This window comes from Gilbertella persicaria (assembly GCF_025201335.1).
Source record: "Gilbertella persicaria strain CBS 190.32 chromosome Unknown B0P05scaffold_18, whole genome shotgun sequence".
NCBI classification, from domain to species: Eukaryota; Fungi; Mucoromycota; class Mucoromycetes; order Mucorales; family Choanephoraceae; genus Gilbertella; species Gilbertella persicaria.
In genome coordinates this window covers 87,409-114,781 of record NW_026251979.1, presented here as the reverse complement: position 1 = coordinate 114,781, position 27,373 = coordinate 87,409, and the positions used below count along the sequence as shown (strand labels likewise).

General features: G+C 37.3%; 16 protein-coding genes across 16 annotated transcripts; 9 read left to right on the top strand and 7 right to left on the bottom strand.

The window, feature by feature from the left end:
• Positions 1-660: 660 nt before the first annotated feature.
• B0P05DRAFT_540169 (transferase) lies at positions 661-2,125 on the bottom strand. Its single transcript, XM_051578038.1, has 2 exons — positions 1,178-2,125; positions 661-1,120 (listed from the first exon to the last, which is right to left on the bottom strand). Exons 1-2 carry the CDS (start codon positions 2,101-2,103, stop codon positions 712-714), a joined length of 1,335 nt encoding a protein of 444 aa, XP_051435206.1. The 5' UTR covers positions 2,104-2,125; the 3' UTR covers positions 661-711.
• On the bottom strand, positions 2,126-3,205 carry B0P05DRAFT_540168 (nucleotide-diphospho-sugar transferase). Its single transcript, XM_051578037.1, has one exon. The coding sequence runs from the start codon at positions 3,111-3,113 to the stop codon at positions 2,196-2,198; it is 918 nt and encodes a 305-aa protein (XP_051435205.1). The 5' UTR covers positions 3,114-3,205; the 3' UTR covers positions 2,126-2,195.
• Positions 3,206-4,349: 1,144 nt separating this feature from the next.
• B0P05DRAFT_612229 (uncharacterized protein) lies at positions 4,350-5,361 on the top strand (the record flags this gene model as incomplete). The annotated part of the gene is made up of 5 exons (XM_051583396.1): positions 4,350-4,422; positions 4,469-4,562; positions 4,610-4,673; positions 4,717-4,851; positions 4,899-5,361. Coding segments are annotated over 5 exons (702 nt in total), but the record flags the coding sequence as incomplete, so codon positions are not given.
• Positions 5,362-5,482: 121 nt separating this feature from the next.
• B0P05DRAFT_586783 (Alpha/Beta hydrolase protein) lies at positions 5,483-6,795 on the bottom strand (the record flags this gene model as incomplete). The annotated part of the gene is made up of 10 exons (XM_051582536.1): positions 5,483-5,534; positions 5,580-5,655; positions 5,695-5,743; positions 5,785-5,828; positions 5,872-5,964; positions 6,014-6,111; positions 6,155-6,251; positions 6,296-6,353; positions 6,398-6,455; positions 6,503-6,795. 10 exons carry the CDS (start codon positions 6,793-6,795, stop codon positions 5,483-5,485), a joined length of 918 nt encoding a protein of 305 aa, XP_051435203.1.
• Positions 6,796-6,939: 144 nt separating this feature from the next.
• Positions 6,940-8,425, top strand: B0P05DRAFT_579091 (uncharacterized protein; the record flags this gene model as incomplete). The annotated part of the gene is made up of 3 exons (XM_051581898.1): positions 6,940-6,964; positions 7,251-7,818; positions 7,873-8,425. The coding sequence occupies 3 exons, from the start codon at positions 6,940-6,942 to the stop codon at positions 8,423-8,425; spliced, it is 1,146 nt and encodes a 381-aa protein (XP_051435202.1).
• On the bottom strand, positions 8,284-9,631 carry B0P05DRAFT_78025 (methyltransferase-like protein 6-like protein). Its single transcript, XM_051583861.1, has 3 exons — positions 9,166-9,631; positions 8,852-9,123; positions 8,284-8,804 (listed from the first exon to the last, which is right to left on the bottom strand). The coding sequence occupies exons 1-3, from the start codon at positions 9,362-9,364 to the stop codon at positions 8,445-8,447; spliced, it is 831 nt and encodes a 276-aa protein (XP_051435201.1). The 5' UTR covers positions 9,365-9,631; the 3' UTR covers positions 8,284-8,444.
• B0P05DRAFT_540132 (uncharacterized protein) lies at positions 9,385-10,012 on the bottom strand. Its single transcript, XM_051578036.1, has one exon. It carries the CDS (start codon positions 9,704-9,706, stop codon positions 9,428-9,430), a length of 279 nt encoding a protein of 92 aa, XP_051435200.1. The 5' UTR covers positions 9,707-10,012; the 3' UTR covers positions 9,385-9,427.
• An 86-nt stretch (positions 10,013-10,098) lies between these two features.
• B0P05DRAFT_540130 (cyclin-domain-containing protein) lies at positions 10,099-11,099 on the top strand. Its single transcript, XM_051578035.1, has 2 exons — positions 10,099-10,540; positions 10,587-11,099. The coding sequence occupies exons 1-2, from the start codon at positions 10,151-10,153 to the stop codon at positions 10,947-10,949; spliced, it is 753 nt and encodes a 250-aa protein (XP_051435199.1). The 5' UTR covers positions 10,099-10,150; the 3' UTR covers positions 10,950-11,099.
• Positions 11,100-11,213: 114 nt separating this feature from the next.
• Positions 11,214-12,821, top strand: B0P05DRAFT_540127 (Alpha/Beta hydrolase protein). Its single transcript, XM_051578034.1, has 10 exons — positions 11,214-11,727; positions 11,773-11,830; positions 11,874-11,931; positions 11,976-12,072; positions 12,115-12,212; positions 12,272-12,358; positions 12,406-12,443; positions 12,497-12,548; positions 12,596-12,671; positions 12,713-12,821. Exons 1-10 carry the CDS (start codon positions 11,312-11,314, stop codon positions 12,762-12,764), a joined length of 1,032 nt encoding a protein of 343 aa, XP_051435198.1. The 5' UTR covers positions 11,214-11,311; the 3' UTR covers positions 12,765-12,821.
• Positions 12,822-12,823: 2 nt separating this feature from the next.
• B0P05DRAFT_596485 (tryptophan synthase beta subunit-like PLP-dependent enzyme) lies at positions 12,824-15,121 on the bottom strand. Its single transcript, XM_051583126.1, has 3 exons — positions 15,046-15,121; positions 14,830-14,993; positions 12,824-14,769 (listed from the first exon to the last, which is right to left on the bottom strand). Exons 1-3 carry the CDS (start codon positions 15,089-15,091, stop codon positions 12,868-12,870), a joined length of 2,112 nt encoding a protein of 703 aa, XP_051435197.1. The 5' UTR covers positions 15,092-15,121; the 3' UTR covers positions 12,824-12,867.
• A 334-nt stretch (positions 15,122-15,455) lies between these two features.
• B0P05DRAFT_540124 (uncharacterized protein) lies at positions 15,456-16,776 on the bottom strand. The gene is made up of 6 exons (XM_051578033.1): positions 16,583-16,776; positions 16,481-16,537; positions 16,320-16,433; positions 16,084-16,271; positions 15,916-16,042; positions 15,456-15,867 (listed from the first exon to the last, which is right to left on the bottom strand). The coding sequence occupies exons 1-6, from the start codon at positions 16,757-16,759 to the stop codon at positions 15,529-15,531; spliced, it is 1,002 nt and encodes a 333-aa protein (XP_051435196.1). The 5' UTR covers positions 16,760-16,776; the 3' UTR covers positions 15,456-15,528.
• A 226-nt stretch (positions 16,777-17,002) lies between these two features.
• On the top strand, positions 17,003-18,200 carry B0P05DRAFT_579087 (uncharacterized protein; the record flags this gene model as incomplete). The annotated part of the gene is made up of 7 exons (XM_051581897.1): positions 17,003-17,021; positions 17,073-17,138; positions 17,220-17,264; positions 17,401-17,549; positions 17,652-17,695; positions 17,740-17,866; positions 17,919-18,200. The coding sequence occupies 7 exons, from the start codon at positions 17,003-17,005 to the stop codon at positions 18,198-18,200; spliced, it is 732 nt and encodes a 243-aa protein (XP_051435195.1).
• A 1,178-nt stretch (positions 18,201-19,378) lies between these two features.
• Positions 19,379-21,213, top strand: B0P05DRAFT_540113 (6-phosphogluconate dehydrogenase, decarboxylating). Its single transcript, XM_051578032.1, has 4 exons — positions 19,379-19,440; positions 19,486-19,519; positions 19,584-20,112; positions 20,177-21,213. Exons 1-4 carry the CDS (start codon positions 19,427-19,429, stop codon positions 21,052-21,054), a joined length of 1,455 nt encoding a protein of 484 aa, XP_051435194.1. The 5' UTR covers positions 19,379-19,426; the 3' UTR covers positions 21,055-21,213.
• Positions 21,214-21,704: 491 nt separating this feature from the next.
• B0P05DRAFT_77638 (uncharacterized protein) lies at positions 21,705-25,048 on the top strand. The gene is made up of 2 exons (XM_051583858.1): positions 21,705-24,981; positions 25,028-25,048. The coding sequence occupies exon 1, from the start codon at positions 21,938-21,940 to the stop codon at positions 24,749-24,751; it is 2,814 nt and encodes a 937-aa protein (XP_051435193.1). The 5' UTR covers positions 21,705-21,937; the 3' UTR covers positions 24,752-24,981; positions 25,028-25,048.
• Positions 24,920-25,878, top strand: B0P05DRAFT_77808 (uncharacterized protein). The gene is made up of 5 exons (XM_051583860.1): positions 24,920-24,977; positions 25,028-25,158; positions 25,205-25,478; positions 25,538-25,702; positions 25,765-25,878. The coding sequence occupies exons 2-4, from the start codon at positions 25,138-25,140 to the stop codon at positions 25,681-25,683; spliced, it is 441 nt and encodes a 146-aa protein (XP_051435192.1). The 5' UTR covers positions 24,920-24,977; positions 25,028-25,137; the 3' UTR covers positions 25,684-25,702; positions 25,765-25,878.
• B0P05DRAFT_77743 (delta-12-fatty acid desaturase) lies at positions 25,679-27,373 on the top strand. Its single transcript, XM_051583859.1, has 4 exons — positions 25,679-25,702; positions 25,765-26,358; positions 26,408-26,524; positions 26,580-27,373. The coding sequence occupies exons 2-4, from the start codon at positions 26,011-26,013 to the stop codon at positions 27,282-27,284; spliced, it is 1,170 nt and encodes a 389-aa protein (XP_051435191.1). The 5' UTR covers positions 25,679-25,702; positions 25,765-26,010; the 3' UTR covers positions 27,285-27,373.

The following is a 27,373-nucleotide window of genomic DNA, read 5'->3' as shown; positions in this document are numbered from 1 at the left end:
AGAAACGGACATAAGAAAGGATGGAGTGCATTCTTCTTTCTTGGAACAAAGAATACAGCAAATTTATAAGAATTAGAAGCTTATGGATTTAAAATCGCGTTAAGTGATGTAGTCTCTTGTTTCTCTTACATTTAAATGATCAAGAATTAAATTCTAGAAACCAAGCAGGGCAAATAATAAGCAAACAATGTATAGGATAATTAATTGTTGCTTATATTCGGTAACGAGAAAGAGCAGAGAATAGAAGGTAGATAAATTAGTAATGGATATTAACTAAAGTAAATGACCATACAAGTGCCTAGTCAAGGCAGTGGAAAGCTGTACTGTAACAAGGAGTATGCGTTACGCTTGGTTCAAAATATGTCAAGTTGTAATTAATACAAAAGATGGCCATACCAAATATTCATCTTTCTTCTTTTCTTTATATTGGTTTGATAAGTAAACTAAGCTTTTATTCTACATGTTTTTCCGTGTTAATCTATGATGCTTTGAAGAGCTCACTCAAAAATGGAAAGCATACAACTTTTTTCTTTTGGTTTTTAGTGAAAACATTTAAAATTACTCAACATTTTTGAGTGAGACTATATAAAAGAGATGTCCTTCCCTAGCATGACCAATGTATATAAAGAATGTGAGTCAACCAAACAAAAAACAACAATTCCAAGTTATCCTGTGTATGTTTGAAATAATCATGGTAGAGCTTTTTTTATTTTAATTGACACATTTAACAAACTGCATAAGTTCTTTATCTTGTAATAATCTATCTAAACTCTTAACATCAAGTTGAATAATAACTTCAATTCTATCAGGTTTGTATGGCATGATCGTAATTAAAGGAATAGGTGAAGTATCAACAAAGCTTCTCATGGCTACATAGTGACCATATCCATAATCGAAATCTACCAGGAATCTGGACCAATCTGAAATGCCAACACCACCATATCCTAAGCGAGAAATCGGACTTACAATATGCTCTAGATGTTTTGATGTATTAAAGTAATACTCAAGTGATTCCATGTAAGGTACAGTGATTGATTTACAAGCAATACCAATCTCTTTAGCTATCTGATAAGTGCTTTTGTCAATTACTTGCTGTACTGTAAAAGGAACAGGAACAGGTCTAGCAAATAAAATGTGATTGTGAGTACATGCAGCTCTATTCGCTCTGGTCACTTACACAATAAAATTACCAAAGTAGTTCATCATGTTTTTATCGGGATGACAATGATGTTGACCCACAATGCATACCAAGTCTGAACAGGATTCAGAGGGTCTTTGACGTGCTTTAGTAATGCTTTTATGGACAAGAGCAGTAAGCAAATTAAAAAGGGATATTCTTGCCTTGGGATCGTTGGCTTCAGCAACCACTTGAGACTTGAATTTGCTCATAAGTTGTCTATCAAAGTTGAAAATCAATTTTTTAGAAGGAGCTGGCTTGATGGTGGGAACAGGTGCTTGTCCAGGTAAGTAATGTGGATACATGTCATTATGGTCCACATCAGGCAATGGTTGTACAGGAAGTCTCATGCTGTCTGTATACAAGGATCTGTTTTGTTGACTGGGCATTTCACCACGCGTAATAGCACATATATAAGCAATAAGTCGAGTTAGGCAGATACCATCAGCAATCTTGTGATGGATAGAGTAAGCTATGGCACAACTACCACTTTTTGTAACAGTAAGCTTAACACCGAAAAGTGGGGAGTCTCTGCTAACATAAGATTTGATTGGCAAGAGCTCTTCATAAGGTACAATAAGATAAGAGAAATTATGGCGTTTCCAGTATTCAAAATCATCTGCTGAATCAACAACTTCAAATAAAGCACCTTTATCAAAATGGCCAATATCATATCGACCATTCTCCTTCTTAATAAGTCTACCAGTAAATGGGTAATAGATCTCAAGAGCAAGCCTAAGGGCCTCTTTGATTTTAGCGGAGTTCATAAAACTCGGGTCATGATGAATATTTTCAAAAAAGTAAAGAACTTGTGTATAAATATGTGAAGTGACTAAGCTGAAACCGTGAGGTGCTGAAATAGGGTCTGATGTGAGCCCTGATCGAGATGTGATGAATGAGCGGTGTTTTGGTGGGAGAGGTACCATTGTTAATGTTTCTTATTTTGACATGCTGCGCATTTTATATATTGTTTCACCGGTTAAGCCTTCGGCATCTTTTATTAATATTAGAAAAAAAACTATAGCATGGCATGATTGACAACTTCCTCTTGGTTATAAATAGCCCTAGTAATACTACTGTAACTGTTCCACCATAATTGATACAGCGGCTTGTAAATGCTCTCCAGATCGCTCAGATCGCGATCCAGGTCGATATCCCAAGGTTTTGTCAGTATATAGTGTACATTTTTGATCGATGATAAGTCCCACATGGGCTTGTGTGCCCACTGAAGTGTCTTGAGAGCATTGTATGTATAAGATAGTGGTTTCCATTGTTCCTTGAATATTTCATTTAGAAAGTCTTGATCGGGAAAAGGATAAATATTCAAATCTGATATGCTATTGAGGTAGCTGATCATACTGTTGAATTTATCACTTTCTGGAGTCAACACTATCAAGCCGCTATTGAAATAAGTATAACCATCTTTGATTGAGGCCGGTTGGATACATGCCGAGGTGTCACGACCAGTATAGGCACAATTTTCGGGAATCCATGTTGAAGGATAATGCTTAATTTTTTGAGGATTACATACACATGCATGAGAAGCAGCCACCCAATCCTTGCTCGGTAAAGAAATATGCATAAGTTCATCCATATTCTGTAAGGGGAGCATATCGGCGTCCAACAGCACTAATCTCTCGTACTCCTCTTGGTTCCATACCGCTAATTTTGTCCATGTCTCTGTAAACCGTTCGGCCTTGTACTCTACTTTACCCAATGGATGAATGGGCTCAATTTCCTTTACAATACAACCAATCTCCTTTAGTGTTTGAACCGCATGAGGAGCAACAGCCGATGTATACAGCACGAGAAGCGGATATTGGCTTTTATGTAAATCATGCAGCGCGTGTTTAAGAGCAATAACACCTTTAATGTAATTGTTGGTACTAGTCAAGACTACAACCCAAGCACCATTCACAAAAGTAGAGACAGCCATGATAGTAGAAAGAAAAGTAAGTAAGACAAGAATAAAAAGGAAAACTAAGGAAACAAATGCTTGCTTTTATATTTTCTTCCATCGAATTCAAGTGGAACTTGCAATTATGTAAAAAAAAAAAAAAAAAGTGTCGGACATTCAAATACGATGTGATTGATTAGAAAAAATAAACTGCTAAAGTTATTGTCAACAATGCAGCGGAGGCTTTCTTAGAATATACAAGGTCTCAATCAGAATAAACAAAGAGAAGCTTGAAAAAATGATTGTAATTTTATCACATGACAGGCTCAAACAAATACCTAAAAATGTTACAAAAAGAAGAGAGTAGAGGGGCTTAATGCATTCGAAGGCAAACAAAGCCGCAAGGACTAGCATCTAGTATGTTTTGTCTTGCTATGCTGAGAACTGGTGCTTAGCTTTCATGGTTTTTGAGCTGTTACATCTCGTCTTTCATCATACCAAGGAAAGTAAGGGATAGCAAATAATTTTATCAATGTCCGAGTATATAGAACTAAGAAGAACAATAAAAAACAAAATAAAAAAAGGTTAAGACAAACTCACTATAATTAATGGATTGGTCAATTACTTTTCATACCCTATAGAAAAACTAGAAAGATGCTTGTCAGGTTGAAATCTAATAGAAAAAGAGGCTCTTAATTATTGTCAGAGATGGAATGTTCAATGATTTGTCATTGTGCTACTAGCGTCCTTTTTTTTTTCTTATGCTTTAGAGAGACAAGTTGCCGGTACCTTAATGTTAGTCATTATTAATAAATTGAGTCTATAGTAGCTATCAAGGCTTTTGTCTGGATACATTTCTGTCTCGAGAAAGTAGTACTCTTGCTTGTGGAACTTGCAGTCTATTGTAAAATCGAGATATCGATGCTTTCAAGAATATTAGTCTTTCTATTTTTAGGAGCCAAGGTCAGGCTGATACGTTTTCTCTTTTCAAAATAAAGAAAAAGAAAACCAGTTCAACAGCAATAATGCTTTTCATGTTCTTATATCACTATTTTATCCTTATTTGAAGTGTTCAGATTCTTTTTCTAGATAAGAAGAGAACAACAATTGGACTGTATTCGCGAACAAACTTTAGACTCAGCGTGATTTTTTCTTTCTTGTAGGCTATACTGTATTGTGCAATTATTTATCCTTGCTAACAATATTATGAGACTTTTGAGCTTACTGATAGCAAGGTAAAGAAGGGGGAAAAGAGACAGACAATAACTAAAATATTTTAGTTTGCTTTACACTATAGCTACTGCTGCAACTTTGAAAGGAAAGATAATATCAAACGCTGTTATTGAAGGTATTATTTCTTAAGGTCATCTGGTTAAAGTATTCACATTTTAGAGTAGATGTAAGCAAGATCGACTCTTCAACAACACGTGTGGCACTTAACGGTGCTCAACATATTGCTCATATCACATCTAAAGGCGAATTTACTTTGTAAGACTACGTATGTATTTATCTATCATATTGACGTGTGCCTCTAGTCCCAATGTTAAGCCAGGCTCTTATTTACTAGAAGTCCAAAGCATTCAGCATATCTATCCTAGAGTAAGTTTATATGTCTATTTGCCGTGAGCTAACAAAAAAAAAGCTGCGTGTTGATATAGATGAAAATGATAACATTCGAGCATCTTATACAGGTATTGGTAATGATTGGAATCAAAGGGGTTATTCAGTATCCCATCCATTTGAATTACAAGCCAAAGCAGAAGCAGAATACTTTATGGTAAGAAAGGAGAGAAATAAAGCTACAGATATTTATATTATATGTAGCAACGACAGGGATTTAATGTGATGGGCATGTTCAAGAATCCTATGTTCTTGATGCTTGGATTCAGTGCCATTATGATGTTCTTTATGCCCAAGATAATGTCTAGTTTGCAAGATATGGGTAAGTGTAAAAAGATAGAAAACAAGGCTAACATGTTCAAACAGATCCTGAAGCTGCAAAAAAACTCAGTCAATCTCAAGCTGATGCACAAAAAATGCTGTCCGATATGCCTAGTTTATCTCAAATGTTTGCTAATCGACAATAAACCCACGATTGAGATTATTTTGACTTGTAGTACAAATTGTCAAAATGACTATTTAATGGCGCCATTGATCTAAGAATCATATCAAGTTGTGGAAGTCGTCATCACGACTTTAGGCTATACTAAAATAAGGCCAAAGTATCTCTTTATAGAGAATAACTTGAGACTGAATATTCTGCATTAAAAAATAAAGGAAATTGTTGCAGAAAGAAACAAGAAGCTTCACATTTTCTATTGCATCTTTGTGCTGAATTTAAGATTTTATTTCAAATATCTAAGGGTTTAGATTTTCCTGTCATTGATAATAATAATAAAAAAAGGGGATCATATCAAGTTATGAAGATCATCATCACAACTTTGGACTATACCAAAATAACTGAAAGATATTTGTCAGTTATACTTTTATCACTTTCTTTAATACCTCAGATGTGCCATACTGCCTCCATACTCTAATGAGTTTGAACAGTTTCTTGTTTCACGCGGTCCAGGACATACAACTTATTTGAATAAACAAATTTATACAGGCTATAACTTACTGAGATTCATTCTTTTTCTTGAACTGATCCAATATTCATCTCCTTCATGCTAATATAAAATGAGTCCAACTTACATGTAAATCAACATACCGTGAATCCTTTTTTTATAGTAGGTCGATGTACAATTTCTACTGCTAGTTAAACAACCATATACATACATATGGTTTGTTTACAAACCATCATCCTCTTGAACATATCTTGTAATGTTGATATTTTGATCTGCTACAAATGAAGCATATCCAATATCACCTACACGAGGTTTGCCTGATTCTAGAGTTGGCAAACTAACTTTTCTTTTTTTCCAAAATGAACTTTATACCTAAAAGATGTCCTTGCAAATTGTTGAAATTCAATTGAGGAAAATGTTGATATAGATCCACAGTAACAAGAGATCCTACACCAGCGCCAAAAGAATGTCTTGAAAGAATATCAATCTCTTTTTATGATGAGTAGTAATTACCCTGCAACATGAACTTTGTAATCTGGATGTAAGCCAATTTGATCACTTACAGCTTGATGAATAGTGTCCCGTATATCCAGCATAGCCCTTATTAAACCTAGCTTGATGTTATTTTTTTTTTTTGTTACTGTTTGTCTTTACCTATTTGAGCTCGGGCACGGGGAATGAAAGGGTGAGGCACAAGTTCATCTTTACCAAACTAGAAAACGTCAGTATTAATCGTCGACTCTGTCTTTACATTACCACAATCTTATTTCGGAAAGAAGAGGCACCTCGGACAAGAACATAGATGGATTTTTTTCTTTTTGCACAATAAACATGATCGTAATTTACAAGCACTTTACTTACTGTTCTGATACAGCAATGTATCCAGTGATTCCCAAAGGATTATTTCCATAGGTTTGCACCACATAACCATCTGGTAGTATTTCTTTACAGAATGGACAATTTAGCTTGTCATAACTAGGCCTGCAATTAGACGTTCTGGTTAATTTGGCATAGAATATAGCATCTTGAACAGCCTCGGATGTTTCATCAAAATAAAGCACAGTAGAAGATGGAGGTAGAGAATCTTGATCATCTAAACGACGTCTAAAATCAATAAAAAAATCGTCCAAAACGACACTGGATTTGTTTCCCATAGGCAATTCAATATTGTCGAGGCCCAATGGTAAGGTGATATTTAATGCATACTGTGCCTCATTCAATGACCGCACTTGGGATAAACAAGAAATAATAAAAATAAATAAAATAAATAAAGCCATTCAAAAAAGAAGAAGTTAGTGATGAAGGGAGAAATAGCAAATATCTGTAAGTTTATATAGTTGGACAACAAGATTACATAGAAAAAGACTGAATATCTAAGAAATGTTAAGCGTAATTTATTCAAATGACGCACAGATCGGTACCCAAAAAAATAATGAACTTAAGTTACAGGAATTTAAAGATTTGTTTGTTTACTTTATGTTTTCCAGGACTCGATCAATTTTACGCGGCCAACAAGTGTTTTCTATTAACACTCGGGTGACCTCGAGAAACAAGTCAACAGTAGGCGAGATCTCGCTTTTGACAAACGCTCTCAAACTCAAATGGCAAGACCAACATAGCACTTACAGTTACCTCTGGTTAAGAGACAACTGTCCTTGCGAACAATGTCTTCACCCTTCCAGCCGACAAAAGCTTCATTCTTCTGCCGATATTCCTCTGGATATTAAGCCCGTGGATGCCCAAATTATTGGTCAAGAAGCTCAAATTACATGGGATCAACCCCTTCGACAACGTCAACAAGAATCAGCTCACGTAAGCCGTTTTCCTCTCGAATTTTTGAAGCGCTATCAGTCTAAACAAGCCAGCCAAGAATTCCGGTTTGGTCATCTTAAGCCTCAGACATGGGATGCAAGTCAATATAAATTGAATTGGATATCATACGATGATTATATGAACACAGAGGAGGGCCTAAATACAGTTGTTCAACGCTTGTATAACACAGGACTTGTGTTTTTAGAAAACGTCCCTTTAAAGGACGAAGCTGTCACTCAAGTAGCAGAGAGAATTGGTCCTATTCAAGAGACATTTTATGGCCGAGATTTTGATGTCAAGAATGTAGCTAAGTCTATCAATATTGCTTACACTAGTTTATACCTAGGATTCCATATGGATCTTATGTAAGACGAATTATCCCGTATTCTGAAATCAGATTCCGATTGACCATCGTATAGGTACATGGACAGCCCACCTGGTATTCAACTCTTACATAGCTTAAAAAACAGTGTCACTGGTGGTGCTAGTATTTTTGTTGATTCTTTCCGTGCTGTGGAACTCTTGAAGGACAAATATCCTGAAGATTATGAAATTCTCAAGAAAACACCTGTCACATTCCATTACTTGAATAATGGCCATCACATGTATTACAAGAGACCTACTATTGTGACTAATGAACCGCACAGTGGACCTGCATGGGACAGCCATGTTAACTATGCACCTCAATTTCAGGGCCCTATGGATGATTTATCACCTGAAGATGCCAAGAAATTCTATGGCGCTTTTCAGAAATTTGCTGATTTTATTGAACAAGATTCTCTTCGTTATCAATTGACTCTACAGCCAGGACAATTAGTCATGTTTGCCAATAGACGGGTTTTGCATGGACGTACTTCTTTTGACCCTAGCAGTGGTGATAGACATTTAAAGGGTACCTATCTCAACTTGGATTCCTTGAAAGATAAACTGAGAGTATTGAGTGCTCAATATGGATACAATCCCAAAGCTTAACAAATAATAAAAAGACAGTTTATTGAGGTTTTTGAAATTTAGCCTGAGCAAAGATTCTATCAATTCTCATTTCCATGCTTCGGTTGGTTGTTTCTCGGTATATATATTCGCATTCTTTTGTGTTGAAGCCTTCTTGTTCAAATCGGCTTTTGAGATCTTCAAGTGAGAAGAAATAACTCATAGTGCCATCGTGTCGAACATAAAAGTTTTCATCCAACTTCTTGTCAGAGGCAGCACTAAATTTGATTTGTGCTTCATCATAAAGACCATAATCGCGGAAAATCACTTGTCCTCCTGGCTTCAATACACTGTAAATGTTCTTAATAGCAATTGCCATCTTTTCGGGAGGAATAGCAGAGAATACGAAAATAGCGGATACCTACAATTGCGATTAACATATGGCAAAATACTTGTCGTGTAAATTACCAAATCTAAAGAATCTACTGGGATATTGTCTGTCAATTTATCAGCTGTCAAATCACAAACAAAGGCTTTGCACCGAGATTCATCATAATTCTCGTTTGATTTGACCATATTTACTGCTCTTTCAGAGAAGTCGCAAGCGTAAATAAACAAGGAAGGGTTATCAGCCAACAAGGGAAACACAAAGTTCCCCACACCACAGCCTACTTCTAAACACTTTTGTTCTCTTGTTTGATCAGCCAGCTCTTTGAACTCCCGATCAGTCCAGTGACGATCTGATCAATGTAAGTCATTACTTATGTTCTCTCTATTCTTACCCTTGAAGAACTTGGTCGTATTACGCTTGTAAAAGAGATCCCAGTTTCTAGCTGCATCTTTTTTATATTTATTTTTCCAGAAAACGGGCACTTCTTTATCATCTTGGGCAATCGCCTGTTGTGCTCTTTCAACTAGCTTGTCTAAACGTTCGGTTTCGATGACTATTCTATTGCCATCAGTACGAGTCTTTTCGGTCATGATCGATGAATAAAAGAATAACCATAGCAACGAGAGGCTTATGTTGCCTTTGTCTTTTAAAACTCAGTTATAACAAACGAAATCCAAGGCACAATGAAGATAGCATAGAAGAACTTGATAACTTCGAGCTTTCACGAAGAGATTCAAGATACTTGTATTTATCTTTATAAAGAGACAAAAAATATGAGAGGTATTAAGTTCTAGCCTTAAAATAGCAAGATGGAGTATAAAGAGAAAATCCTTTAGTAAGAAAGTTAATGATAAATGATTAAGTAAACCAAAAGCAATAGATTCAGGAATAATGAAAAGAAAAAAAAAGAGTATGCCAAGAACTTGATACATGTTTGTTAAGTATAAGTTACAATACAAGAAACAGAAAAAAGGACATTCAAGTTAAGAAGGGTACCTGAGAAACAAGATATTCATGCCAGATACATTATTATTTGTATCGCTAATAAAAACAACACTTTTTTTAAGAAAGTATTTTGGCCTTAATACTCGATAGCAAATGTCGAGAATGGCTTTTTGCTACCTTGTTTTTTTTCTTTCCTTAGCCATGATTCATCTTCGCTGATAAGAATAAACAATACATATATGCCTTTCTATGAGGAGATTCAATGTTTCCTACGCATATAGTGAATGAAACAGAATCATAGACATTCCTTTAATGGTAACAAGTCATGCTTGTTCAATACAGGCCCTAAAAAGACATACGTCAGAAGCAACCATTTATTGTCTCCTAAAAAAATGTATATAAATTAAAAATAGCCTTTTACTTTCTTTTCAATGGAATCTCACTTCGACTTGGCTACGTTTCCTGTCAAAGAGACCATCAAGTTACTTACTGCCTTGTTAGAAAAGATCACCCAAACAAATGACCAGCTTCATCTAGAATTAGGCTCACATCAACCCTCTACATATACTTGTTTTCATGCTCGCTCTATTCCTAGTATATCCATTCATGCCTATTTCACTCGTATTTTGAAATATTGTCCCTGTGCTAACGAGTGTCTGATTGCTCTCTTGGTTTATTTTGATCGTATGACTCAGCCAAGTCCTCATCTCACTCCTCTTCATATTGACTCTTATAATGTTCATCGCTTAATTATTACGGGGCTCATGATATCCAGTAAGTTGTATTCAGATGTCTTTTTCACGAATACTCGCTATGCCAAGGTAAGTAGTATCATTTGTTACAATCATAACTCATTATTGCAAATAGGTAGGAGGATTGCCTGTCACTGAATTAAATGCATTAGAATTAGAATTTTTGCGTATGAATAATTACAACTTGTTTGTCGATATTGATAAACTGCAGAAATATGGTGATAATGTATTGGAACATTGGCATCATTCCCAAGATGTGTCAGCATTAGCAGTGAGAGAGAGTCCACAGCATGCGATACATGAAGAAATCGCTAGACCTTTTAGTCGACTCACGATGCATACAAACGAGAAATATAAACCTAATTCCACCACTGAAAATGGTATGGAAAAACATTGGCGATATAATAGACAAAGCTTTAATTTGCGTAATTCTACGGGCAATGCTACTGAAGCATACGATACAAGAAATTGCATATAAATTTCTTTTTATTACTATTATTATTCTTATACCTATCTTTTACTTACACACACATACATACATACATACATATTTATATATATATATATATATATATATATTCTCCTTTTCTTATTTGATAATATGTTTGATTGAAGCAATAAACTCTGGTAGTTATATAAAAAAAGCATTTAAAAAATGACTTTGAATTTTTATTTACTTTAACAATGTAAAGAATGACCAATACAATGTCAAATTAGTATCTTTTTTCTACATTCCATATTAGATTAGGGCATGTATTTTGAGAATTATAAATAAGAACTGTTTTCTTTAGAGGAATTTTTTTTTCTTTAGTTTAGAAAGTACAACAAAACAAAGTTAAAATGAAAGCAAATTACATATACTTTGTAGTCTTGATATTGACTCGACTGGTCTATTGTACTCGTACCACAAGACCAGGGACTCACCCTCTTTGGCCAACAATATATGCTAATGATGGACAATTCGAATTTTCAAATGCTTTAGGTGCTGCTTTGGGCACCATTACATCAATTATTCGAGTATTAAAAGAAGGCGAAATTCTGCCTAATGCACAAAATGTGACTCATTTTGATGCTACATCCAGTGTGTATAAAGATGCTGCCTTTCATGCTAGACTTGCAAGAACATCAAATTGTAGAGCGAGCTCAGATAAATGGGATTGTGAACAATGTCAATCCACTTTACCAGATGGCATCGTAGTAAGATCTTTTAGTACATTCCCTTTGGGTGTTACTGGTAACGTTGTCCTCTCTCATAGGTAAGTGTTTAATTCCTTAAGTGAGTGACATTAACATAGATACAGGGAAAGAAAAATCTATGTGATGATTAGAGGCGCATCTTCTTTCCGTAATAAAGTTCTGGTATGTATATTCATTCGACTAAATAGTAGTAACATTCAAGTAGTTCTTCTCAACAAATTTAGTTCCTCATCCAGCAATACCCGATGCGCATGTTCAAACAGGTATTGTACAACGTTTATCTTCTACAAACTCACCTTATCCATAGGGTTTTTGGCATCTTTGGTTGATATCAGAGACATTGTTTATAACGCTATCCGTGATCAATTGCAATTGCATCCTAATTATGCAGTCAATGTTGTAGCGTATGTATCACGTTTAAAAAAGTGTATATTAAATGGATTTAGACACTCTTATGGTGCGGGTGTTGGTTCATTAGTGACAGTGGACTTGTTTCAACGACTACCACAATTAAACGAAACAAACTTGGCCGGTTATTTGTACGGTAGAGTATATAAGAAGGAAAAGAAATCAGGACATGAGCTGATCTATCAAATTGATTAGGTAAACCTAGAGTAGGTGATTTTAACTATGCAACTTTTGTTGCAGAAAACAACATTCAAATCAAGCGGTTTGTTGAAAAAGCAGATGGTAAGAAAAAAATAAAGATGGCACAACACACTAAACCCATTGAATAGACATCTGCCATCGACCTGATATTCAAGATGGATATGTGGTAAGTTTGTATTTAGTAGACTATATGTTTGACAGAAATTGATTTTATATTAGCATGAAGGTGATGAATACTGGTTGAAGACTTCTGGACCTGATGCTGATCTCAGTAAGCGCATTTTATAACATAAAACTTCAAAACTAATTCAGAGCTAGCATTGTGCCCAGGGCCTTATGAAACTAGAAACTGCTCAAGTTCTCTTGTGTTTTTTACTGGCCTTGATCATCTAAAGTAAGTCTATAGTTCCAGGCATGCAAAACTAATTCAACTAGTTACTTTGATGTTCAACAAGGTTGTGAAGATGACTTGTATAATCTTTTTTAAAGAAAAGACTATATAGGGTTGTAAGCACTTTTTTATTTTAATAAATACATTAATGTTTTGGGTAAAGTATGATACAATGAAAAAGAAAGGGGGAGAGGGGAATCTAGAAGGTCAAATCCCAGTTGATCTTGGGACCCAACTTGGGCAATACTTCAGCAACAGTGTGCATATCTTTATCACCTCTTCCAGAAAGACAGACAACAATATCTTGATCCTTGGGAAGTTGAGAAGCCAACTGATGAGCAGCGTAGATAGCATGAGCAGATTCTAAAGCAGGAATAATACCTTCTAATTGAGTCAATTTTCTGAAACCAAGCAAACATTGAGCATCATCAGCAACCCAGTAATCAGCTCTACCAGAATCCTTTAAGTAAGCATGTTCAGGACCCACACCAGGATAGTCGAGACCAGCACTGACAGAGTGTGTTTCAATAATTTGGCCCTTCACATCTTGCAACAGATAAGTACGTGTACCGTGAAGTACACCAGGTGTACCCTTGGTGAGTGTAGCAGAATGCTTTTCAGTATCAACACCATCACCACCGGCTTCAACACCGACAATACGCACTGTCTTGTCTTGAACAAAAGGATGGAACATACCAATTGAGTTGGAGCCACCACCGACACAGGCAACAACAGCATCAGGTAACTTACCAGCCTTTTCAAGCATTTGACGCTTAGTTTCCTTACCAATCACGGATTGGAATTCACGTACAATCATAGGGAAAGGATGAGGACCAATAGCAGAACCAACAAGGTAATGAGTAGTAGTGACATTAGCAACCCAATCACGCATGGCTTCATTAATAGCATCCTTCAAAGTTCTAGCACCATCCTTAACAGGAACGACAGTGGCACCCAACATTCTCATACGGAAGACATTAAGGGCTTGACGACGACAGTCCTCTTCACCCATATAGACAACACATTCCAGACCAAACTTGGCACACACAGTAGCAGTAGCCACACCATGTTGACCAGCACCAGTTTCAGCGATAATACGAGTCTTACCTAAACGCTTTGCAAGCAAAATTTGACCAACAGCGTTGTTGATCTTGTGAGAACCAGTATGGTTTAAGTCTTCACGCTTCAACCAAATCTTGGCGCCGCCAGCATCTTCAGTCAAACGAGTAGCAAGTTGAAGTTGAGAAGGACGAGAGATGTAATCATAGTAAGATTCAAATTCTTCTCTAAAAGAAGGATCATTCATGGCTTCACTAAAGCAAGTTTCAAGTTGAGTAAGACAGTCGACAAGGGCTTCAGGAACATAAGCACCACCGAAGGTACCGAATCGAGGATCCAATTGATAAAAGTTCTTGATATCGTCACCTGTGAAAGGACCACGACCAGCAGCATCGTTCACTTCAAGATCAGCAAGGTCAGCATCTGTAGCAGCAGCAGCGGCAATTTCGACTTCTTTACGACCTGTAATTTCCGAAGCATATTGTTGAACCACTTGAGGAATATTTTGACCTTGTTCCAAAGCTTCCTTGATCAAAGTAATAAGACGAGAACCAATCACAACACCTTCAGAATGAGCCCCCACTTCAACAAAATGTTCACGCGTAGAAACACCAAAACCAACAGCCAAGGGTGCTTGTGTGTACTTTTTGATGCGTGCAATAATGGAAGGCAATTCTGTACTTACGCTATCCTTTGCACCAGTGACACCCATACGAGAAACGACATAGATGAAAGAATCAGCAATCTTGGCAAGCAATTGAATACGTGCTTCAGTGGTGGAAGGTGCAATCAAAGGAATATAAGATAAGCCGTATTTGTGACAAATAGAACGGAATTCTTGTGACTCTTCAGGAGGTAAATCGACTAAAATATAACCATTGACACCAGCTTCTTTACAATCTTGTACCATCTTTTCTTCTCCATAAGCAAGAATGGGGTTGTAATAGCCCATAAAAACAACTGGTACCTTTAGTCCACGAGAACGAGCATCGCGAACCATTTGAAGACACATAGGAATGTCAACACCATGCTTAAGTGCAGCCTGCATAACAAATATGAGTTATACGCTTCTTTGTTTGGTAGCACAAAAAATAACACTTACAGTGCTTGCATATTGAATAGTTGGGCCATCAGCAAGGGGATCAGTGAATGGAATGCCCAATTCAATCACATCAGCACCACCTTTTTCTAATGCTATTAAGTTGTTGACAGTTTCTTCTGGACTGGGATAACCAGCAGTAAGAAAGGTGACAAAAGCAGGACGATCTATAGATTGAATCGCATTAATAAATAAAATCGTTTGATGGGCAATGCCTACTTTGTTCTTTAGCAGATTTGAATGCGTTGCGGAGGCCAGCAGACATAATAAAAATAAATAAAAATGAAAGAAGAGATAATAGTGTCAACCTGAGTTGAAACGAAATGCTATTTAAATCAAAAGTGTACCAATAAACGTTATCTTCAAGCTATCCAATCGCTGCATTGAACTAATGAGTCAGGATTATTTCGCTGCTTAAATCCTGTTGACCGAGCCAAAAAAGGGCTTATTTCCTGTAGACCGAAATTATTTGCTAACTCCTCTGTAGCAATATCAACCCTAACTCCTTTTGACCGTGGCGTGTTTTTTTTTTGCATGAAACAGCCCCCTTTCTTTCTATGCAGATCTGTTTTTGAGTTTTGTGTACTATTTTGGTTTATTCATAACTTCAAACATAAATCACAAAGCAAGCCAATCATGTTCGATGTATTCAACTTGAACCTGATTTAGGATAGGTTATGTCATACACAATTAGTAAATATTTTATTCTGATATTTGAAGGTAATTTTGTGCTTTCATTGGGCCAAACGATGAAGAGTTACCGTTGGCTTCCAAAACTGCGTTTTGTTCACTAGGAGGCAAATAAACAACGCGCGCATTTGGAGCCTTCGAAATATTATTCAATGTATCCAAATATCTAATTTGCATAGCTGCTGGTGTATTTAGAATATCAGCTGCTTCTCTCATCAGTTTGGCAGAGTCTACTTCGGCCTTTGCAGAAATCACTTTGGATTCACCTTTACGTTTAGCTTGAGCAGCAGCCGATAAAGATTCTTGAAGTTCCTTTGAGAAATTGAAATCTTTGATCAAGATGGACTCGATCTGGATCATTGTAAATATTGCCTTTCTTTGCTTACTGTTTAATATTACCTTGACACCCCAATCAGAAGCAACACGGCCTGTGATATCTTGTACTTCTTGAGCAATTGCTTCTCGATTTTCGACGCATTCTTGTAGAACCCTTCCACCCAAAATATGACGAAGTGTAGTTTGGGTTCTAATGCCATGAATAATTTGGATAATAGCATTTATGCTTACCTTTCAATCAATGCTTTCTGTACATTCTTTACAGCAAAAGACGCTTGATATGGGTCAACAATATGCCAGTAAAGAACACTATCAATACGAACAGTGATGTTATCTTTTGTCATGACATATTGTGATGGTATATCAGCTACTTGTATCTTAATGTCTACTCTCTTTAAGCTTTCTGTGCAGACATTGAGCTATTTTGTATGAATCAAAAAAAAAGAATGAGATGAGTTGCCATTTACCTTGACAAGACCTGGATCAACACATTTATAAAACTTTCCAAAGCGGCATACAAGTCCAACTTGTCCTTGGTCTATGGCTTTATAAGGGTTGGGGAAACATATACAGCAAGGTATCTTGCAGACAATAAGTAACAATAAATAATTTATATAGGTTGACTTACAGAGCCTAAGGCACCCAAGATTGAACCTAATCCGTTCATCATATTACCATACCACCCCTATTGTATTCAAGTGAGTATTTTATGTATATATGGTATACATACATGCTCGATGGTGCTAATATCAAGTTCCAAGGCTAAGCTAGGCTGTACACCTTCAGTAGCAAATTCTCCTTTTTGTTGTCTTAAAGGTCCCGACGAAGGCCCAACAGAAAGAGATGGCTCACCACTTTCAGGATAATCAGTCAAAGGAGCAGAATCGTCTGTAATTTTAATTGTCATTGATAAAGAAGAAATTTAAAAAAAAAAGCGAGATAAATATGTTGTGTGAAAAAGCACAGTTTATGCATTTTTGTGATTTGTACAACAATGCTTAGCCGTGATCAGCTTTTGCTTAGCTCTTATGCTAAGCAGTTTTATCACATGAAAGAATTGTGCTAAGTTGTTTCTTGATTGTGAGAGTTTTTTTTTTTTTTTCATTTAAACAACTTTTTCTTTTTCTCTTTCTTTTTCATTCAAAATAATATGAGTTATTCTAAAGCAGGTAAAAACAGTGTAGTTCAAAGTCAATAGATTTAACAGTTTTGATCTATAGACGATGCTACTGTTGGTATTGCAGTTCGAGGTGTTCAACCTTCTTATGCAAGAGAATTGGATATCAGTAAAGATATCCCTCATGTAATATTTGATCTCATATTGAGTTATGTTTGTTAAATTTACTTGTGTGTAGGGATTTTATGAGACAATGATGACATGTATTGGAAACTCAATCGGGTTCCTTGGATCAGTAAGTCTTTATAAATAGACTTCATGCTGAACTTTCATTAGTTTCCTTGTATTGTATGCTGTCCAAACCCTTACAAAGAAGTTCGGCAAGGTAAAACACACTTTTACAAACAAAAACAGAAACTTATCAATGGCAGGAAATGTTGGACTTGTTGAAAAATTCGGTAAATTTTACAAGTGCGTAGATCCAGGCCTTGTAAAAGTGAATCCTGCTACTGAAGCAATGAAGAAAGTCGATATTACCATTCAAGTAACAGAAGTCCCTAAACAAGATGTCATTACCAAGGTAAAACATAAAGGAACAATACATAATGTTAAGTTAGTGTAGGATAATGTGAGTGTGACCCTGGAGTCTGTTATATATTGGCACATTGTCGATCCTTACCAGGCTACGTATAATGTTACTGATGTTGGTTATGCTCTTGTTGAAAGGTACATTTGACGCCATGGATGTATTTTGTCTAATGCAACTATAGAGCAAGCACTTCTTTGCGTGATGTCTGTGGTGGACATTCTGTACAGGATCTTATTGAGAACAGAGAAGCGGTCTCTGAAGAATTACACGAAATAATAGGTCCCATCGCAAAGAGCTGGGGTGTCAAGGTAACATTACATAATCTTTTCAGGGCAGAATTTAATTTTGTTGCATGATTAGATTGAATCAACTTTGATCAAAGACATCACACTTTCCAAGGAACTGCAAATGGCATTATCTTCAGCAGCAGAAGCTAAAAGACTGGGTGAGTCCCGGGTAATCACATCGAAAGCAGAAGTAGAGGCTGCCAAACTGATGCGTGATGCCGCTGATATCCTAAACACACCAGCAGCTATACAGATTCGTTATTTGGAAACACTTCAAGCTATGAGTAGAAACAGTTCTGGTACAAAGACAATATTTGTTCCTTTGCCCCCTGCACAAGTGAATACAAATGAATAAACTAGTTCAGTGTGGTTGTATTGAATAAGTTACACGAGATGATCTCGCTAAGTGTTAAGGTATCAAAGTGAAATTACATAAACTTTTTCAGGGCAGAAATATCTGGCTGATTTATTACATAATTGCGGGCAGGGAAAAACAGAAACCAAAAAATGAGTTCGATCTCAAATAAGTAGCAGCAGTGCCTATTAAGCTGACATACAATGATACTCATAGTTAAACATATAGCTAATAGAAGAATGTTTCAAAACATAGCCTAAAAGCAGGTTCTGATTGCTTTGTCTTTTCTTTTTTGCACAAGTTGAAATAGATGGGCAAAATGGGGTTGTATTATGTAATGGGCTTTAACATATAATCGTACCCATATATCCCTCTTTCAAGTCATGTATTATTATATATGTCTTTATCAAAAATAAAAATAAAAATAAAAACAAAAACTTCACGTTGGTACTACTCTATTCTACGCGACTACGCAAGCACCTTCCAAATGAACCTTTTCTGTCTAATAACAGGGCTTTGAAATTAGAAATAGAACGTGTCATCGATGAGTCTGAGTTAACGGAACCCCAATAAATCCCGGCTTACCTAATATTGCTATCCTATTATTCGTTGCTTTATAAGATGTAAGTCAGAAACTTTCATGTCTAATTGGCTGTAGATCATGCCAATTTGAAACTCCTGTATCACGTCAGTGTATTGTTATTATTAATGCATTGCGTTTCTTTTATTCTAGAGCAGCTTCCGCGGATAAGGAATGGATTACTAACCACTTGCATAAAAAGAAAGAAACGATCCTTTATATAGTTTACATGACTATTACGTAAAGCTGTTGAGGGTGATTAGTACCCAACTTAAATTGGTGTCGGACATGTTCTCGGGAAAAGGCAGGATGTTTTCTATTTTCTTAAACACGAAACGCGTATTTTTTATACAAAAAAAGGGGAACATTCGGAAAATAGTGGGGTAGAATAATACACCGTATTGAGAAAAAACCAACAAAGCCCATGATTACACAAAATAGGTTTGAAGATAAGGACAATTAAATAGATCCTTTTGATTAAAACATGAGCGGACAAAGTATTCTTTATTAAGCAGTCCTAAAGCAGGCTCCCGACACCTCTTACATCATCCAAGACCTAACACTATTTAATCTAGCAAGTTTAGCATTACTGTTTCTCTTTTTTCTTTTCTTTTTTCTTTTAATCTTTATACAATAAATAATTAAAATGGTTGAAGCTGTGTAAGTAGTTTATCTATTATCTGCAATGTAATAACGCGTCCTTAGTGCTGATATTGGTCTCATTGGTTTGGCTGTCATGGTAATGTCGCTTATCTATAGCATAAAAAAAAAGGAAATACGTGTGTATTAAACATGCTCTATAGGGTCAAAACCTCATCTTAAACATGAATGATCACGGTTATACCGTCTGTGCCTACAACCGTACTACTTCCAAGGTTGATGACTTCTTGAACAACGAAGCCAAGGGTACTAAGATTGTTGGTGCTCACTCCGTTGAAGAACTCTGTGCCAAGTTGAAGCGTCCCAGAAAGGTTATGTTGCTCGTCAAGGCTGGTTCTGCTGTCGATGCTTTCATTGACCAATTGTTGCCTTACCTCGAAGAAGGTGATATCATCATCGATGGTGGTAACTCTCACTTCCCTGACTCTATCCGTCGTGCTAAGGAATTGGAACAAAAGGGTATCCTTTTCGTCGGTTCTGGTGTCTCTGGTGGTGAAGAAGGTGCCCGTTTCGGTCCTTCTTTGATGCCTGGTGGTAACCCCAAGGCCTGGCCTGCTATCAAGAACATCTTCCAAGATATCTCTGCTAAGGCTCCCGATGGTGCTCCTTGTTGTGAATGGGTTGGTGAAACTGGCGCTGGTCACTACGTCAAGATGGTTCACAACGGTATTGGTAAGTGCACTAAATTTATGACTCAAGGATGACAAATCTAATATTTTTTATTTTTATTTTTTAGAATATGGTGACATGCAATTGATTTGTGAAGTTTACCAAATCATGAAGGAAGGTCTTGGTATGTCTCACGAAGAAATGGCTTCTACTTTTGAAGAATGGAACAAGGGTGAATTGGACTCTTTCTTGATCGAAATCACTCGTGATATCCTCAAGTACAAGGACACTGATGGTAAGCCATTGGTTGAAAAGATCCTTGATACTGCTGGTCAAAAGGGTACTGGTAAGTGGACTGGTATTGACTCTCTTGACCGTGGTATTCCTGTTACCTTGATTGGTGAAGCTGTCTATGCTCGTTGTCTCTCCTCTTTGAAGGGTGAACGTACTCGTGCCTCCAAGATCTTGAAGGGTCCTACTCCCAAGTTCGAAGGTGACAAAGCCAAGTTCGTTGCTCAACTCGGTCAAGCCCTTTACGCTTCCAAGATTGTCTCTTACGCTCAAGGTTTCATGTTGATGCGTCAAGCTGCCAAGGATAACAGCTGGAACTTGAACAATGCCGGTATTGCCTTGATGTGGCGTGGTGGTTGTATCATTCGTTCTGTCTTCTTGGGTAAGATCAAGGATGCTTACACCAACAATCCCGAACTCGAAAACTTGTTGTTCGACCCCTTCTTCCAAAAGGCTACTGAAGATGCTCAAGAATCCTGGAGAGCCGTCATTGCCACTGCTGTTCAAATGGGTATCCCTACTCCTGCTCTTTCTACTGCCTTGAACTTCTACGATGGTCTCCGTCACGAAGTTCTCCCTGCTAACCTTCTCCAAGCTCAACGTGATTACTTTGGTGCTCACACTTACGAACTTTTGGAATCTCCCGGTAAGCACGTCCACACCAACTGGACTGGTAAGGGTGGTAACGTTTCTGCCTCTACCTATGATGCTTAAATGTCTATACATACTTTTTGATTTATTTTTCTTTTGTATTTTTACATTATCATTCTCGACATTCTGTAAAGTTTAAGAAACACGAAAACAAAAAAAAAAGCAAAAGCTTTTTTTGTTAATAAAGACTTTCGAATATTTTTTTTCTCAATACCACTTCAATTCATAAAGTTCTTCAATTGACACAGTGATGTTTATCAAAAGAAAAAAACACTTGTTTTATTTATAACAGTTGGTTAAGATCTTCTGTGATTACTTACCCAAACTACAGCTTAACTGATCTAGTATTGATATCATCATGGGATAGAATGCTTTTCATGTTTGATCTCTTTACTCCAATATTATTCAATAAGTGCCTTGAACATAAGTTTGGCTTTTAGCACTCAATGTGAACACAGGCAAATAAGGCTCGAATTGCTACTCATATTCATAACAATTATGTCAAAATAGAAGTAGACAGAATGATCTAAACGATACAGCACTAATCTGTCTTACAAACATGGACAGACTCACTTGACACTTTAATTACAAATGAAATCCTCCTATTTATACAAAAGTAACAAGGCGTTACTATTATTCAAATAAAAGCTGTTGATCCATGAAAATATGATAAAGCAACTGCTTTATTCAAGTGAAAAAAAAAAGCAATGAAGAAAAAAAGCTCTGTTTTATGAGCTCGTGATGTCACTGTGGCTTGCAGCACACTTTTTAAGCGCACACCAAAAGTTCAATTTCGGGCCAGCTATTCCAGTGGGGTTCAAGAAGTTGAAGGCCATAACAAAAACACCTTGTTTTTTTCTCTCTCCTTCTTTCTTTTTCTCTCTGCCTCTCTCTCTCTCTCTCTCTCTCTCTTCTAAAGACAATATATGCAAAAGAGAAAAAGGATATGTCTATCCAGTTGAGAGAGCCTTTACGTTCACTGCGACAAATAGGCATTAAGCCCTGGCCTTTTTTCAGTCATTACCGACAACACTGGCAACCACCTAGATCGTTTGTCCAGGGCAATACTACATCACACGCACACAAGTGGCCTTTGATCGTACCTTTATTTACTCGACGATCTTACACAGCATCTGCAACTACAGTACGATCCATTTTGCCCGAGGAACACGACGTTGGATCTTCCAAATCGTGCGATTTGGTAACAAAACACGAAAAAAACATTTCAGAACTATGGCAAGAATACCAGTCCATGTCAAAGGAATCACTAGACATACAAGCTTTTGAAAACATCTTGAAATCACTCGCACATGTCGCACAAAACTCGAAAAAGGGGTCAAAGCATTGGCCTTTATTAACACAAGCCTATGAAGAATTTAAGCAACTAGGGCTACGGCCAACAACAATCATATGTAGGCTGACCATGAAAGCATACGGACATATGGGGAATACAACACAAGTCAACGCAGTATTTAAGGAATACAAAAGACACAATATAGTGCGGCAAGACATGTACAGGCATTACATGTCAGCTTTACTAGACACGCAAGATTTATCTGCTGCCTTTGCTGCATTTAGAGATATTAATACCAATCCCAAAGTCAGTACGAAAGAAGTGTCTTTTTGTCTTGCTGAACTAGTCTCTGCCTATTGTGCTTCCAAGAAACACAAGGATGTGTTGGTAGCTATGAGAGCTACAGACGAACTATTCAGAAAATCTTTGTTACAGGATTGGAATGCTCAGGCACTCGATCAAATCTCGACAGCACTTTACCGTGGATACACTCGGTTTTTTAAGCTAAGGCGGAAAAAGGCGTCTTCTTTACCAGCAGAAGCGTTGTTTAAGGCATACGTAGAAACCCTATCTGATACCAACAGACCTAAAGCACTTCGCCATTCTCACCTGTTTGTCCTTTTCAATTTGGTTTGTCATCAAAAAGACTTTGTGCCTAGCATAAAGACCTGCAATTTTGTTTTGGACGTTCAGTCTCGTCAATCTGATCTTGAAAGTCTAAAAACAATACTTGGGTGGATGCAAAAGTTCAATATTGAACCCAATGCAACTACTGTCTCCATATTCCTACGAACGTTTGGTGCTCATTTGCCTGTCTCACAAACACAATGTCTATACAACATACTAAAGCAGCAAGATATCGAGAATCCCAACAACAAAATCAATCTGGATGTATGCAAGGCTTTTATTGAAGTATTCACAACAGGCCCAGCAGATATAGAGCTGGCAAAATCCGTCGTTTCAGACCTAAAGAAACATGGATCTGGGTTAGATAACAAGTCGTATGCCATGATGGCACAAGGTTTTGTCAAAAGAGGAGAAGTAGATCAGTGTCTCGAATGGCTTCGCAATGAAGGCTGCAAAGACTTGGACTCTTATGCAGTTTTGATGGAAGGGTTTTTGAGTCAAGGAAGATGGGATCGCTGTGTAGAGGAATACTATGCTTTGGCACAAGAGTTTGAAGACGCAGTTCATAGTAATCGTCGTGTTGTAAAGGCCCTGTTAACAGCTAAATTTGCGCAAGACAAAAGCCATGATTGCCAAGTGTTATTGAAACCGAGTTTCAAGATGAAATTTACACCCACTACTATCCTTCGGATTGTTGAAACGCTGCTTCGGCTGGAGAACAAGAACGGTCACCCATTTGTGTCTGGAGAATATGTTGTCAAATCTTTAAAGACATTAGAATCAAGCCTACGTGTCTATCTGGATGAGGAAGGTATAGGCCGAGTCATCATAGGCTTGGGTAAGCGTGGTGATTGTGAAGATGCTTTCCAGTTGTATAACTGGGTGCGAGAAGGTGGCCATCAAGAGAGTCGCAAGCGATGTGGAAGTACCGTCATTTACCGAGCTATGATGTTGGCGGCCACAGAGAACAATGATATGCGTAGAGTGGAAAGAGCCTGGGTTGACATGCAATATAGAAAGCGATTTTACGGCAAATGCAACAGTAAAGAATTACATAGACTCGCTACTTACAATTCACTCCTTAATGCTTTTGCATCTCAACTACCTCATCCTAATATCACAGGCGTCAAGCGAGCGTTTAGGAGACTTATAAAGCAAAACCTAGAGCCTGATTCAGTGACCTATAATATCCTCATCAAGGCTTTTGTGAATGCAAACAACATGGATGCTGCCAATCAAATTTATAGAAAGATGCTATCTCATTTAAGCACGCCACCCGATCAATACACTGTGAATACGTTGCTGAATGGCTGGATTGCACGCAAAGATTGGACACAAGTAGAGAGTTTTGTTCAAGAGTTAAAGCACAGTGGCAATTTGAACATGGTTACATTCAACATGCTTGTTCAGAACTTTTTACGGCTGAATCCAAGAACCACGGCTCATCTGCGTGTACTCAAGCATCAAAAAAAGTGGGATATTGTACAAGCATGTCAAGAAAAGAAACCTGATATGACAAGCAAGACTATTTGGGACATCTTTGAAGCCACTACAGGTTACAGCCAATCCATGGTAACAACCAAGATTAATCCCAGCTTACAATTGACAGAATCCAACACTTCCCTGTGCGACCAACTGTGTCATTTGGATCACCAATCAGCACAACGTATTTCAGCCAAACCAGAGGTTTCTCAGTTTGCATTTGTCAAGCTCTTCTCAAACTCTACTGAAGCAGATCAAGTAACTTACAAGCTTTTCATGAAAGCCTTTATGAACATAGGCGATCAGCCATCTGCTTCTGCAATACATCAATGGATGCAGTATCGTCTTTCATTGTAGACATTCTATACCCCAATAAATATTGTGTGACAGTCTTTCCACTTTTGAAATTTTATACTCTTGTTGTTTGTTGCTCATCATGACAGACCTTATTGATGCTAAAGAGCTTGAGCACCTAGTTAAAATAAAAGAAGAAGAACAAGAAGAAGAGAACAGTCACTTGGAAAAAGAATGGGATGCAAGTATGGAATTAGCCCTGCTCAATGCCATATCGCGTTGTAAACCAGTTGGTAAAATAGATAGCATGTCGCGTTTTGTTGTACTGATCATCAACAGGCATCCATAAACACTTTCGCATCATAAGCGTACAAAAGCAGTTTAATCAGAATAGTCCTATTTCTTGTTCAATAAAAGAAATATGGGACAAATTGGGTGAATTTTATGGCATGTCTGCTTTGGATGAATTGGTGAGTGTAAGCAAAGAAAGAAAAGAGCCAACAAACGATTCTTTAGGAAGAGGAAGACGAAGAACAAGAAGAAGAAGAAAGGGAGGAGCAGGAAGGAAAGAAAGGAGATGCTTTAATGGAGTTCTCCTTGCCTTTTGAAGATTATGAACAATTGATATCAGAGCATCGGCAGGATGACCAGTCCGTATCATCGGCACAAGAAGAATCAAGCGTCTCACCTGTTCTCCCCCCTGCAAAGCGTACCCGTACAAGCAAAAGAGATGCTTCTCCTGCTAATTCCGTAGCTGATTCAATTACCTCGACGCCCGAACCTGAAGAAGGTTGGTACCCCCAAAAAAAGGTTTATGAAAAAATTGCCCCACTGTCTAACATATCTTAGGTAAACCTTCAAGGCGAACCTCAAGAGGAGCTAGAAAATCAGAAGCTACGCCTGAGCCAACAAGCCGTAGTAGTACAGCAAGAAGACAAGGAAGATCTTCTAGTACTCCAAAAGGGACTAAAAGACAAACCAATAAACGTAAATAAACATGTGAAGCCGGGAAAGGTAAAGTCGGTTCTAAAACAATGGATTTGTATTGGTTGTCTCTAATTTTCATTCAACAATTGGGGCCCTCCACTTTTTTTATGATCTGAAGAAAAAAAAAGCCATATCTTGAGTTTCAATTCAGAAACCGCTTGTTTTCTAATTCGGTAGCCTATTTAGTTTTTGTTCCTTAATGTGTTATTCGTTATCATATCATTTTTTTTTTGTTTTTTTGGGATATAAAAGGGCTTCTTGATTTCAATTGATTTTCACCTTTCTTTTCTTTTTTTCTTTAAGCCTTTTTCTTAAATTAACTTGAAAAAGACATCATGGCAACAAAGAGAAATGTTTCAAGCACTGATGAAGCTGTGAAGCCTGTGATTGATGAAGCTATTGAAAAAAGCTGGGAGATCCCAGAATTCACAATCAAGGAAATCCGTGATGCTATCCCTGCTCACTGCTTCCGTCGTGATACATTTACATCTTTTACTCATGTCCTTCATGATCTTGTCATTGTTGCCTTCTTGGCTTATGCAGCCTCTTATATCGATACAATCCCCAATGTCTATGCTCGTATTGCTCTCTGGCCTGTATACTGGATTGTTCAAGGCATTGTTGGTACTGGTGTTTGGGTACTTGGTCATGAATGTGGCCATCAAGCCTTTAGTCCTTCTAAGGTATTCACATGTTAACTGCTCAAAATCAAATTGCTAAATTTTATAATAGACTATTAACAACAGCGTTGGATTTGTTCTTCATACCCTTTTACTTGTTCCCTATCATTCATGGAGATTCTCTCACTCTAGACATCACAAAGCTACTGGTCATATGGCAAAAGATCAGGTATATACCTTTTTCTAGGGTTAAAAAAATTTTTTTTAATCATTTTGTATCTTAGGTTTTCCTCCCAAAGACTCGTTCAAAAGTTGGCTTGCCTCCTCGTGATCAAGACCCTCAAGCCGATGGTCCTCACGATGCTCTTGATGAAACACCTATTGTTGCTCTTTGGCGCATGTTCCTTATGTTCGCTTTTGGCTGGCCTCTTTACCTTTTCACTAATGTCACTGGTCAAGATTACCCTGGCTGGGCTTCTCACTTCAACCCTACCTGTGATATTTATGATGAAAGCCAATACTGGGATGTCATGTCTTCTACTGCTGGTATCATTGCCATGATTGGTTTCTTGAGTTACTGCGGACAAGTCTTTGGCTCCCTTACTGTCATTAAATACTATGTGATTCCTTACTTGAATGTCAACTTTTGGTTGGTCTTGATCACTTATCTTCAACACACAGACCCCAAGTTGCCTCATTACCGTGAAAATGTTTGGAACTTCCAACGTGGTGCTGCTTTGACCGTTGATCGTTCTTATGGTGCCATTATCAACTACTTCCATCATCACATTTCTGATACTCATGTTGCCCATCACTTCTTCTCTACCATGCCCTTCTACCATGCTCAAGAAGCTACTGTTCATATCAAGAAGGCCCTTGGTAAGCATTACCACTGCGACAACACTCCTATCCCTATTGCCTTGTGGAGAGTCTGGAAGGAATGTCGCTTTGTCGAAGAAGAGGGCGATGTTGTCTTTTACAAGAAATAATTATACATATTTTTACATTTTATATATTTACATAGTCATTCACCTTTATTGCAAATAAACATCGATCTTAAAAATGCATATGCTTTTGT

Bases quoted from the DNA above. Each gene is read 5' to 3' on its own strand.
- B0P05DRAFT_540169 (XM_051578038.1), bottom strand. From the start codon at position 2,103: ATGGTACCTCTCCCACCAAAACACCGCTCATTCATCACATCTCGATCA. The intron at 1,121-1,177 runs GTAAGTGACCAG...TTTATTTGCTAG, and splicing joins TACTTTGGTAATTTTATTGT to ACCTGTTCCTGTTCCTTTTA.
- B0P05DRAFT_540168 (XM_051578037.1), bottom strand. From the start codon at position 3,113: ATGGCTGTCTCTACTTTTGTGAATGGTGCTTGGGTTGTAGTCTTGACT.
- B0P05DRAFT_78025 (XM_051583861.1), bottom strand. From the start codon at position 9,364: ATGACCGAAAAGACTCGTACTGATGGCAATAGAATAGTCATCGAAACC. The intron at 9,124-9,165 runs GTAAGAATAGAG...TACATTGATCAG, and splicing joins TACGACCAAGTTCTTCAAGG to ATCGTCACTGGACTGATCGG. The intron at 8,805-8,851 runs GTAATTTACACG...TCGCAATTGTAG, and splicing joins CAGTAGATTCTTTAGATTTG to GTATCCGCTATTTTCGTATT.
- B0P05DRAFT_540132 (XM_051578036.1), bottom strand. From the start codon at position 9,706: ATGTATCAAGTTCTTGGCATACTCTTTTTTTTTCTTTTCATTATTCCT.
- B0P05DRAFT_540130 (XM_051578035.1), top strand. From the start codon at position 10,151: ATGGAATCTCACTTCGACTTGGCTACGTTTCCTGTCAAAGAGACCATC. The intron at 10,541-10,586 runs GTAAGTAGTATC...TATTGCAAATAG, and splicing joins CGAATACTCGCTATGCCAAG to GTAGGAGGATTGCCTGTCAC.
- B0P05DRAFT_540127 (XM_051578034.1), top strand. From the start codon at position 11,312: ATGAAAGCAAATTACATATACTTTGTAGTCTTGATATTGACTCGACTG. The intron at 11,831-11,873 runs GTATGTATATTC...ACATTCAAGTAG, and splicing joins CTTTCCGTAATAAAGTTCTG to TTCTTCTCAACAAATTTAGT. The intron at 12,213-12,271 runs GTAGAGTATATA...CAAATTGATTAG, and splicing joins CTTGGCCGGTTATTTGTACG to GTAAACCTAGAGTAGGTGAT.
- B0P05DRAFT_596485 (XM_051583126.1), bottom strand. From the start codon at position 15,091: ATGTCTGCTGGCCTCCGCAACGCATTCAAATCTGCTAAAGAACAAA. The intron at 14,994-15,045 runs GTAGGCATTGCC...TTCAATCTATAG, and splicing joins CAAATCTGCTAAAGAACAAA to ATCGTCCTGCTTTTGTCACC. The intron at 14,770-14,829 runs GTAAGTGTTATT...TTTGTTATGCAG, and splicing joins CTATTCAATATGCAAGCACT to GCTGCACTTAAGCATGGTGT.
- B0P05DRAFT_540124 (XM_051578033.1), bottom strand. From the start codon at position 16,759: ATGACAATTAAAATTACAGACGATTCTGCTCCTTTGACTGATTATCCT. The intron at 16,538-16,582 runs GTATGTATACCA...TGAATACAATAG, and splicing joins ATATTAGCACCATCGAGCAT to GGGTGGTATGGTAATATGAT. The intron at 16,272-16,319 runs GTAAATGGCAAC...CATACAAAATAG, and splicing joins TTGATCCAGGTCTTGTCAAG to CTCAATGTCTGCACAGAAAG.
- B0P05DRAFT_540113 (XM_051578032.1), top strand. The intron at 19,520-19,583 runs GTAATGTCGCTT...CATGCTCTATAG, and splicing joins TCATTGGTTTGGCTGTCATG to GGTCAAAACCTCATCTTAAA. The intron at 20,113-20,176 runs GTAAGTGCACTA...TTTATTTTTTAG, and splicing joins GATGGTTCACAACGGTATTG to AATATGGTGACATGCAATTG.
- B0P05DRAFT_77638 (XM_051583858.1), top strand. From the start codon at position 21,938: ATGTCTATCCAGTTGAGAGAGCCTTTACGTTCACTGCGACAAATAGGC.
- B0P05DRAFT_77808 (XM_051583860.1), top strand. From the start codon at position 25,138: ATGTCTGCTTTGGATGAATTG. The intron at 25,159-25,204 runs GTGAGTGTAAGC...ACGATTCTTTAG, and splicing joins TGTCTGCTTTGGATGAATTG to GAAGAGGAAGACGAAGAACA. The intron at 25,479-25,537 runs GTTGGTACCCCC...AACATATCTTAG, and splicing joins GACGCCCGAACCTGAAGAAG to GTAAACCTTCAAGGCGAACC.
- B0P05DRAFT_77743 (XM_051583859.1), top strand. From the start codon at position 26,011: ATGGCAACAAAGAGAAATGTTTCAAGCACTGATGAAGCTGTGAAGCCT. The intron at 26,359-26,407 runs GTATTCACATGT...ATTTTATAATAG, and splicing joins AAGCCTTTAGTCCTTCTAAG to ACTATTAACAACAGCGTTGG. The intron at 26,525-26,579 runs GTATATACCTTT...TTTGTATCTTAG, and splicing joins GTCATATGGCAAAAGATCAG to GTTTTCCTCCCAAAGACTCG.